The 11,249-nt window shown below is 40.2% G+C and overlaps 1 protein-coding gene across 3 annotated transcripts in view; it reads right to left on the bottom strand.

Moving 5' to 3' along the window:
- Window positions 1–462: 462 nt before the first annotated feature.
- Window positions 463–11,249, bottom strand: part of Cd163 (CD163 molecule) — a 33,351-nt gene continuing 22,564 nt past the window's right edge. Inside the window, exons 12-17 of one of the 3 annotated variants that reach the window (XM_087657691.1) lie at window positions 7,157–7,468; window positions 6,560–6,589; window positions 6,085–6,192; window positions 4,915–5,004; window positions 3,806–3,914; window positions 1,055–1,263 (exon numbers count right to left, since the gene is read on the bottom strand). In XM_087657691.1, the coding sequence (XP_087513817.1) occupies window positions 1,242–1,263; window positions 3,806–3,914; window positions 4,915–5,004; window positions 6,085–6,192; window positions 6,560–6,589; window positions 7,157–7,468 (671 nt within the window). In that variant the 3' untranslated portion in view covers window positions 1,055–1,241. 3 annotated transcript variants of the gene reach the window in all.

The raw sequence follows: 11,249 nt of genomic DNA, 5'->3' as shown, positions 1-11,249 counted from the left end.
CTAACACGTTCTCAGGACAGAAAAACAGACACAAAGGAATGTGTACTAATTAGCTTGATCTAGCCATCTCACTACATATGACGTTGAAAATATCATTTTTTCATGATAAATGTTTGTAATTATAAATATACTTAATTAAAAAATAAATTGTGTAAAAGACTGCAATATTCAGTAAGTTTGTAGATGTTCAGCTTAGTATTGAATTGAATTAAATATCATTGTCTTTATGTTAGTGGTTGTCATATTTATGTTGTTATGATTTTTCATAGTATTTGAGCTTATTTATATTAGTTATATTTATATAGGATCCTCATGGTTTACGCATGGGTTTAGTTTTTATGATATATGTTCCTGAGGACCAGAGAACTACACGACTGAGTCTTTTTCCTTATCAAGTACTTTTATGCATTTCATGTCAGTGAGCAGAATTATAGCAACAAAAAGGATTGGTCATGGTACAGCTTGCTTTCCACTTTAGGTCATGTCATATTTGAACACAATGCACTATGATCACATAAGTTCCCCTACTAGAGTTTCATCTCCCTCCACTTGCTCCAAACCTCCTCTCAGCCAGTCCCCTCTCCTCGTCTCATGCCCCCCTCCTTTATTTTCTTTTTAAAGCATTTTTTTGAAGGCCTCATGCAGCCAGTCACAACTGCCGTGTGGTCCCGATGACCGTATTTCTTTATTAAAAAATCCAAGTGAAAATGAGCTTACTTGACTTGGCTATAAGAAAATTATTCTTAAACTCAACTAAAAGGAAGTGTATAATATTTGAATATTAGCATGCCAAATGAAAAGACATCATTTTTTTTCATAAAGACCTTAAAAAGGTCACAAAACTTCAACCGGAAGTTTATAAAATCGAGATAAAATGGTTAAACCACATGTAGTGGCACATATATTTAATCCCAGCACTTGGGAATCAGAGACAAGCAGACCTCTGTGAATTCTAGACTTGCCTTCCTTCTATAGCCATCTCCAGGGCAACTAGGGCTAAATAATGAGACCCTGTCCCAAACAAGCAGACAAAACAAAGAACCAAAGAAGCAACGTCAAATCAATAACAATATCGTTTATTTAATACCCTTGAAAGTCTCCCATATCTATTCAGTGGTCACATTCACAAACATGGCTTCTGCAGGTTCAGTAGAGTGCCAGCAAACAAAGGACAGCGTGAAGATGTAGCTGTGGTCATCCGTGCACGGACTGGGCTCTTGTCCATTTAGCTGGCTGTCATGTCAAGGTTTCTTAAATGCCAACCTAACCCATAAGTACAAAAAGGTCATTTCTGTCTTCACACAGAAGCATGCATCATATTATACCATGCATGTCCAAACTCATTTGTATAACAATACAGACTACCTTCGCTGAGCAGAGAATTAAGTGCAAAGAAATTTGAGCCTTGGTGTACGTGGAAATCACTTTGTTCCGTGGTGGGACAGTGATATCAAGGAACGGCATTTAAAAAGGTCAGACATAGTGGCGCCACCTGTGAGCCTAGAGTTCATGAGGCTGGGACAGGAGGATTGCTCTGAGTGTGAAACCAGCCTGGTCTACATTGTGAGTGTGAAGCTAGCCTAGACTACAGTGTAACACTCTGCCTCAAACAAAACAAAGCAAAAAAAAAAAAAAAAAAAAAAAAAAAAAACCAAACCAAACCAAAACAAAACAAACCAAGAAAAGAAAATGATGCCATTCCAAAAGGCCACACCCCTGTGATCCTGCAGCAGCAGTCTCACGGTGGTTGCTGGGTAAGAAGGCTCTGTCACATCAGGAATGTTAATGTACTTTGAGGCTATGGGTCAGTTTTTGTTTGCAGAATCCCTGTCTATAATGTAGTTCAGATTGTATTTCTACCTATACAGAAGTGTATTCAGTCATTGATACAAACATTTTATTTGAGCAGGATCATGCTAACATTTGTGGACGATTGCTCTCTTTAGAGTTACACCAGAGGTTTGCCAGCCATTGGGCTGTCAGTTGACATTAGCTTTATTTTTATTTATCTACTTTTTGGCCCCGAGTAACAGTGTGGAATGACACCGTCTGACAAAGGTCTTAATATTTTTACTTGTATGGGCAGGATGTGCACAGGTTCACAGGTGGAGTGAGAGGATTTATAAAGCTCTCTGTCACTTCAGTGTCACTCTAACGGGGGTCAGTAGGTTGTTCTCTCGAGGCTGTTGTGTGTCTTCTAGCAGCAGTGGTTTAAATGGCCGCTTTCAGTTCTCATTGGTAATGTGTCCTGGTGCTGTTTTAAATGTTTGCTAGTCTGGTTTATATGAAGCAAGATCTCATTACGAAGTAGTTTTCCATTCATTCTATTTATTGGTTTATTTTTATTAGTTGTGTCAGTACTTGCTAGTGTGGGTGTGTGCATGTGGGTGCACATGTGTGTGGAAACCCAAGTGTCTTCCCTGCGACTCTCTCCATCACAAAGTGTTTTGAGGCACTGATTCTGAAGCTTATTGATTTGGCTAGGGCTGGACACTAATGAGTCTCAGGGACAGGCCTGTCTCCACCAGTGCTGGTCTCATGGCTTTTTAACATGGTTCTGGTATATGAATTTAAGGATGTCCTCTCGCTGTGTGGCAGGCACATTATCTACTGAGTCATCTCTCCAGTGCTTTCAGATTTTTATTTCAATTTATTTTGTGAAAAAAGCCTTTATGTAGCTTTGCTCAACTGTTCCTTAGAGACTGTACACACATGTGCATGTATGTAGAATGTACATAGATATGCATTAACACTAATCACTGTTTGTGCACTGTAGAAACTTTAAAAACTTCATGCATATGTGCACACACATATAATTCCATATATTTTGTGGATATTAACACTTCACAGTGTGAGTATTTGTCTTTCTTTTCATTATAGAGTTGGTGTTAAACTCAGAACCTGGTACAAACTAAACAAACGCTCTGCCCGCAAGCGACACCCAGCCCAACACTTTATACTTTATAAACTTTCCAAGAGTTCTATTTTTGCTCTTTGTCTCATTAAAACTTATGTAAAACTATATTCCTTAATTACTTAAATAAAAAAAGCAGAAAAGTGTACCTACAAACTCATCTTACCATCTTTAAAAAATGTAAAACTTAATAATTTTTTTTCTAGCCTTTTCACCTACTAAGTTTTTATAATTTTGGTTGAACTTTTTTCATGGAAGACAGTTTGTAAAATGTGACTCCAAACATGTCTGCTGAAGCATAGTATAAATCTGTATGATGTGTTCATTCGAGTGGAAGCCTGTTTCCTCAAGGTGTACCTGTCATCTCTGTCTCCATGGTCTGTATGTATGATACCCTTTCCCTGGAGTGGTTTATGTTTCAACCGTAATTAAAGTTTAACTTAAATACCACATCTTCTTATATGCTTCCTAAATCTTTTAGATGGATTTTCTGTCATTTGTAGTGTCTTGTATAATCTCTGTCATAGCATAAATTATACATAGGTTTTTAACTGCCTGACAGGATCCCTGTAACATTTCAAAGTATTTACTTATCCTGCTTCTCCTTAGCCTTGTGGATGTTCTTGATAAGCAGATACACAAATACACACACACACACACACACACACACACACACACACACGCAAGTGCATGTGCACACACATCTTAGCAATGGTTGAGTCATATTTACAAATAGTTGATCTATATTTGAACACAGATACATATTTATAAATATGTACATCCATCTGGAAACATACATGTATATGCATTCTTTTCTTTCTAATATAAGGGGTTGCCTATCTTAAGAGGAGGGTGCCTGTTTTGAATCATGATGAGTAAATTCTCACTCACCTCAGTGGGTTATAAATTATCGGCCCCCTTTTTATTCCAGAAATAGGAAGATATTTAGACAAAGATGTTAGTCCATCAGCATTAAAATCATACGAATCATTGGAATTTTCTGGAAGGAAGAAGGTAATTACTGGGAATATATGCCAGCCCTGGCCTCAAGTGTCTGAGAAGCTCTTTAAACCTATAAAATCTGGCGCCAATTGGCAGCCAAAAGGTGGGAGCTGAGAAGCCCAGCACCATTCCTTAAATACACATCTGACGTAGCAGCAGCAGCAACAGACTGAAGAACCAAGGCAAGTCTCTCTCAGAAGGTTCCTGAGGAGTGAGGACAATGAGTACTAGGCCATTTCTTCTAGAATGAAAGCTAAGGCTGGTCCTGGGGGGCAATGCTCTATGGTGTCTTATTAGATGGAGTATAGGAAGCTTGACCTTTTAGACTTATAGAAAAAATATAATAAAAATAAAATTCAAGGATAGCGACTGGGAGTGGACTTCTGAAGGAAAAGGCACAGGTGGGAGGATGCAAAGAAGAAGGTGAGCACAGGCGACTGGATGGCCGCACTCTTGTGCAGCACATGCGCAGTAGTGATAACATTGTGCTGCGTGCAGGATTCCTGTGAGACTATGGAAATGCTCCCATGCTTTAGTTTAGTAATGTTTATAGCGCCTCTGTGTTCTCTGTAACATGTTGCAGACCTCAATTTTACACAGCCAAATCATTTTTAAGAAGAGAAGGAAAAGAAAATTTAAACAGTCATCATAACAGTCTTTTAGAAAATCGATTTCTGTTTCAGCAAAACGAGGTTCAAGCCATAGTATGTGGTTGGGTTGGTGCACCCCTTTCAGTGATCAGCCTCTTAGGCTACATAGACTTCTTTGTGGCTGCAAAGCGTTCTTTAAGAATAATTTTCAGCTCACAGCTGCCTTTCTTGATGTTTTCGCTGTGAGACATTTATCCCGCCCCTCCTTTTTTTTCTTCCTGTGCACCACAAACTTCCCATTACAGAGTTCCAGAACTTTCTCAACTATTAATCGAAGTAGAATGCTCAGAGTCAATTGCAGGCACTTGTTAAAATTCCAAGGTTTAGATTTTTATACAGTTCACTGACCCGAGGATTTCAGCAAGTCCAGATCATCCGTCTTCGAATCCATCTCTTGGTACTGAACTTGATGTATCAAGACCTCTCCTCTTGAGGAAACTGACAACAGAGTTAGGGATCAGCGGGCACCCATAAAACTGTCTCCCCTTCATCCTAGCCTTTCATCAGCAATTTAAACATACCCAGTCATTATCTACGCTGTTGTTTTCAACTAGCCTACTCTAGGAGACAGGAAATCGTCTCTACGTCATGATGTAATGACCTACTCTCCTACCAAGGAAGCCAACAATGCTCTGTGACTGACTGAAAGTGCGTCGTCTTCCCTCCATTCTCACTCTAAAGCCTTTTCCTGTTCCACAGGGGTGCTCCTGTCCACCCCGAGGCTCTACTCAAACCTTTCACGCATGCGCTTGCTTAAAGTTCTTTCGAAAGGACAACTTGATCCCCTTGCTTCCCTCACATTCTATTCTAACGACCAGGCAATCTTGGACTTTCATATACAAGCGTTTCACAACTTGTTCGTTCCTTGCTTGGCAGGCAACTTCTCTATTTGACCCTCATTTCACTTGATGCAGACAACTGTGCCATCCTTTATACTTTCTTGCACTTGCTCGTGTCCTCTTTCTCTTGCTCAATTATCTGAACTCTCTTTAAAATCTGTCTCAAAAGGTGTCCCAGAAGCCCTCCATCCTCCCTTTTACTTTAGATAATCTCTTTTTTTGTCACTTTATTTCTCATTCTTATTAATAGAGCACTGCATTATCAGTATTCTCCTAAACCCAAAATTCCATAAACCAAAAATATTTTATTATCCCCCTTCTCACCTTCAGATCCTAGCACGTTGTTTCATAGAATAATTCAATTCTATGTTAAGGTTATTAAGGTTGGAGAAAATTAAGTATGGGCAAACCTTCATCTTAAAACGTAAATTGTATATTCATTCTAAACTACCAGTTATGTTAATTAACTTTGCCAATTAAACCTATAGAATGCAGAGTACATTATTATAACCAGAACTTCTCTCCCTGCTCCTTATATTCCAAGAAACTCTTCAAACCTTTTATAGACCCCTGCTTTCTAGTCATTGCATACTTGAGTAATTTGCTTATTTAGATTTTAATTGTACCAAGAATGCCTTTATCCCATGAATATGTTAGAGAGATCGTCATTTGCTCAGACCTGTAAGCCGTTGGGTCTGTCGTCGCTTCAGAGTCCACAAGAGGAAGGCAATGAGAAGGACCAATAGAATGGCTCCACAAACCAGGAGTGCAGTGAGGGTTGAATGACCTAAGCAAGGGTAAATAGAAAGATGATAAAATCTCAGCTTCTCTTTCTTTGGCCCTGAAGTAAAGTTCTAATCCTCAGGGCTCCTTCTGACCCAAAGTCTTCTAAACAGGAGGGATTCTATTTTTAATTACTACTATTACTACTACTACTACTACTACTACTACTACTACTACTTCACCTTACATCCTGCTCACTGCCCCCTCCAGGTCATACCCTTCCACAAACATTCCCTCTTCCCTTCCCTTTCTTCTCTGAGCAGTTGGGGCCCCTCCTGGGTATCCCCCACCCTGGCATATCAAGTTACAAGAGGGATCCTAAATAACATAGCTTATAAATCAACCTCACATTTATAAATTTCATGACATACCTGTGCCATGCTGTGATTCTAAAGTCATTCCTGCAGGAGAAAAGAGGGAAAAAAACCCTTAATCTTATGGGCCATGAATGAAGCAAATATCAATATCTTTGTGTGAGCCTCCACTGCTGCTTAAACAAGTGAACCTCACCTTCCCACCTAAAGCTTGCAGCTCCCAGTATTTCTTCTGCACACAGATACATAGGTTATATGCCTATCTTCTGTAACAGCCACTGTGTAACAGTAAATGTTTTTCTCACCATTCCTTTAGATCAGTGCTTCACAATTTGGGGGGGGTGTGAGTCACATATCAGATATCCCACATATCAGATATTTATGTTATAACACACAACAGTAGCAAGCTACAGTTATGAAGCAGCAACAAAATGATTTTTATGGTTGTGGGGGTGGTCGTCACAACAAGAAGAACTGCATTTAAAGGGTTGCAGCATAGGAAAGTTAGGAACCACTGCTTTAGATAGAAACATCGCAGTTGTTCTCCCATCAGACCCCCTCGTTGCCAGATCAACCCTTCACACATCACACTTTAAAGCCTGGCTTATCTTTGATACCAAAGAGTCCAGCTCAATCCATGTTGGTGACACTCACTTGGGAGGCACTTCACAGAAGCATCTTCTTTGTGCCCGCAGTCGCTGTGACTCCATGGTCTGGCAGGACAATCCCACAGGGAAGACTCATTCCCTCTACACTTCATTTCATTCAGCCATATGGGCCCAGTTCCTGGACCAAATGCTGCTTCTTTTAGTGCCTCCACAGCTTGACCACAGCCCAGCTGCTTACATGCAACCTCAGCATCATTAAGATCCCAGGAGTCATCACACACTGTTCCCCAGGAACCTCTATGCCAGATCTCCACACGTCCAGAACAGTCTGTATGCCCTTCCTGTAGTCTTATTTTGTCTGGAAAAAAAGAAATCAGAGACATCTGGCTTATTCCTGAGGTGCTGAAAGGCTACAAAACAGGGAGGTTTGATTGCTTTAAAAACTATTTAATGTGCAGTGGTCACAGTGCAGAAAGTGACAGCCATAAATGAGAGATATTACACTCCTCTCTTCTGAGGCTCAGGGACCATCTTGGGAGAAGACGTGGGAAGATTGTAAAGTCCAGAGGTTGAGAAACACGGAGGCAAAGCAATCTTTTCTGGACATGACAGGACCACTGCATTCACAGCAGCTTTGGTAACCTGCAGAAAATCAAGCCAGTCAACATTTCAGGGTGGAGCAGGGATGGGAGGAAGTGCCCGCTCTGACTGAGGAAGTATTGGCAGCTGACAGCTCTTGGAGGCTGGTGAGTCGGTTTTCTTTGGGGATGTGATCCCTGGTAGGTTGACCTTGTTTCAGTAGATGAACCTATATCCATGAGTACGTGGGCAGCAGACTGGTCTGAGTGGGTTGTGAAGCAAAACAATAAAGAGGACATGAAGTTGGAAGGGGAGTTACGGACCTGGATCTGTGAGGCATTGGAGGAGGAGTGCAAGGGGTTAATATAACCCAAATATACTGTATGCATGTATGAAACTCTCCAAGAATTAATAAATTATATAAAAACTAAAGCAGGCTTTAAAATACTACACTGTTCATAAAATTTCTCTTTTATAAAAGTATGTGCCCTTTCATTCAAGCAGATGACAAATGGGACCACATGGAACAGAAAACCATTCAACAAAGTACACCATTATCCTGGTGAAAATGAAGTCTACAGCATAAGAAACAATCTTTACCGGCTATAAGCCTGACAAGGAGCTAGTATCTGGAATACACAAAGAGCTCAGAAAACTAATGCCAATAAAACAAATGACCCAATTAAAAAACCAGGGCAAGGACAGACTGCCACCTCTGCACACCTCGACCCACTTTCCTGGTCCAAGGGGACCTGACACAGGGATATAGCAACAGACAACCGTGGGTACGAGTGGTTCTGGTCTGTGCCCAGGACAGAACTGATCTTGCCAAACAGCTCCCTGCACCCAAATCCCCTGGGGGAGAGAGCTGGACCCTCAGAAGTGTGGATACTCCTGAGAAGACAGAGGAGAATACCCTCTCCCCATAGTCCAGACCCAAGAGGGAACCGTATAATGCCAACTGTGCCTGCTGGGTGCAAGGACCTACACGAGCAATCAGGGGCAGGACCCTTTGATTCCTGCCCGTGCCTAGAGCTGGAAGACAGTCTCCAGGAGCACCTACACACCTGAAATCAGAGCACCTGTTCTCAGAAAAGGCTGAAAGAAACAGGAAAGCAGTTCTACTGGAGTGCTGACACAGAGGCGTACAGCAGGGTCAAGTCACTCCCAGAAACAGCAAGACAAGCAAACACCAGAGACAACCCAATGACTAGAGGCAAGTGCAGGAACCCAAGCAACAGAAACCAAGACTACTTGATATCATCAGAGCCCAGTACTCCCACCAGATACTGGTTTGGATACTGGATATCCAAACACACCAGAAAATCAAAATTTAGATTTAAAATCACATTTTTTGATAGTGATGGAGGACTTGAAGAAAGACATAAAGAACTCCCTTAGAGAAATGTAGGAAAACACAAATAAACAAGTAGAAGTCCTTAGAGAGGAAACACAAAAGTCCCTAAAAGAATTACAGGAAAACACAATCAAACAGGTGAAGGAATTGAAAATGGAAATAGAAACAATAAAGAAAGCACAAAGGGCGACAACCCTGGATAAAGAAAACCAAAGGAAGAGACAAGGAGCCATAGAGACAAGCATCACCAACACAATACAAGCGATAGAAGAGAGAATCTAAGGGGCAGAAGATACCATAGAAAACACTGAAACAACGGTCAAAGATAATGTAAAATGCAAAAAGCTCCTAGCCCAAAACATACAGGAAATCCAGGGCACAATGAGAAGATCAAACCTAAGGATAATAGTTATAGAAGAGAGTGAAGACTCCCAACTCAAAGGACCAGTAAATATATTCAACAAAATCATAGAAGAAAACTTCCCTAACCTAAAGAAAGAGATTCCCATAAACATACAAGAAGCCTACAGAACTCCAAATAGATTGGACCAGAAGAGAAATTCCTCCCGTCACATAATAGTTAAAACACCAAATGCCCAGAACAAAGAAAGAATATTAAAAGCAGCAAGGGAAAAAGGTCAAGTGACATATAAAGGCAGACCTATAAGAATTTCATCAGACTTCTCAACAGAGACTATAAAAGCCAGAACATCCTGGACAGATGTCATATATACCCTAAGAGAACACAAATGCCAGCCCAAGTTACTGTATCCAGCAAAACTTTCAATTAACATAGATGGAGAAACCAAGATATTCCACGACAAAACAAAATTTATGCACTATCTTTCTAAAAATCCAACCCTACAAAGGATAATGGATGGAAAACTCCAACACAAGGAGAGAACTACACCGTACAGAAAGCAAGAATATAACTTCCTCGAAATGAAACCAAAAGACAGTCAAACAAACATACCTAAACCTCTAACAATGAAAATAACAGGAAGTGACAATCACTATTCCTTAATATCTCTCAACATCAATGGGCTCAACTCCCCAAGAAAAAGACATAGATATGTAAAGAGACTGAATATGTAAAGAGGACCCAGCATTTTGATACATGCAGGAAACACACCTCAGAGAAAAAGACAGACACTACCTCAGAGTAAATGGCTGGAAAACAACTTTCCAAGCACAATGGCCTGAAGAAACAAGTTGGAGTTGCCATTGTAATATCAAATAAAATTGACTTTCAACCTAAAGTCATTAAAAAGGACAAGGAAGGACACTTCATATTCATCAAAGGAAAAATCCAGCAAGAAGAACTTTCAATCATAAATATCTAGGCTCCAAATGCAAAGGCACCTACATTCATAAAAGAAACCTTACTAAAGCTCAAAACACACATTGCACCTCACACAATAAGAGTAGGAGATTTCAACACCCCATTTTCATCAATGGACAGATCATAGAAACAGGGACATAGAGAAACTAACAGAAATTATGAACCAAATGGATTTAACAGATATTTATAGAACATTCCATCCTAAAACAAAAGGATATAACTTCTCAGCACCTCATGGAACCTTCTCTAAAGTTGACTGTATAATCTGTCACAAAACAGGCCTCAACAGATACAGGAAGATAGAAATAATCCCATGCATCCTATCAGATCACCATGCACTAAGACTGGTTTTCAGGGGTTGGGGATTTAGCTCAGCGGTAGAGCACTTGCCTAGCAAGCGCAAGGCCCTGGGTTCGATCCCCAGCTCCGAAAAAAAGAAAAAAAAAAAGACTGGTTTTCAAAAACAACAATAATGACAGAAAGCCCACCTATACATGGAAGTTGAACAGTGGTCTACTCAAGGACAACCTGGTCAAGGAAGAAATAAAGAAAGAAATTAAAGACTTCTTAGAATTTTATGAAAATGAAGATACAACATTCCCAAACTTATGGGACACAATGAAAGCGGTACCAAGAGGAAAACTCATAGCTCTGAGTGCCTGCAAAAGGAAACAGGAGAGAGAATATGTCAGCAGGTTGACAGCACACCTAAGAGCTCTAGAACAAAAATAAATAAATAAATAAACCCAAGAGGAATGACGGCAGGAAATAATCAAACTCAGAGCTGAAATCAAGCAATGAAACAAAAAGGACCATAGAAAGAATCAACAAAAACAGGAATTGGTTCTTTGAGAAAATCAA

Source organism: Rattus norvegicus, chromosome 4 (genome assembly GCF_021556685.1).
Source record: "Rattus norvegicus strain SHRSP/BbbUtx chromosome 4, alternate assembly SHRSP_T2T, whole genome shotgun sequence".
NCBI classification, from domain to species: domain Eukaryota; kingdom Metazoa; phylum Chordata; class Mammalia; order Rodentia; family Muridae; genus Rattus; species Rattus norvegicus.
The sequence above is the reverse complement of the archived record's forward strand: the minus strand, read 5'-3'. Positions and strand labels throughout refer to the sequence as shown.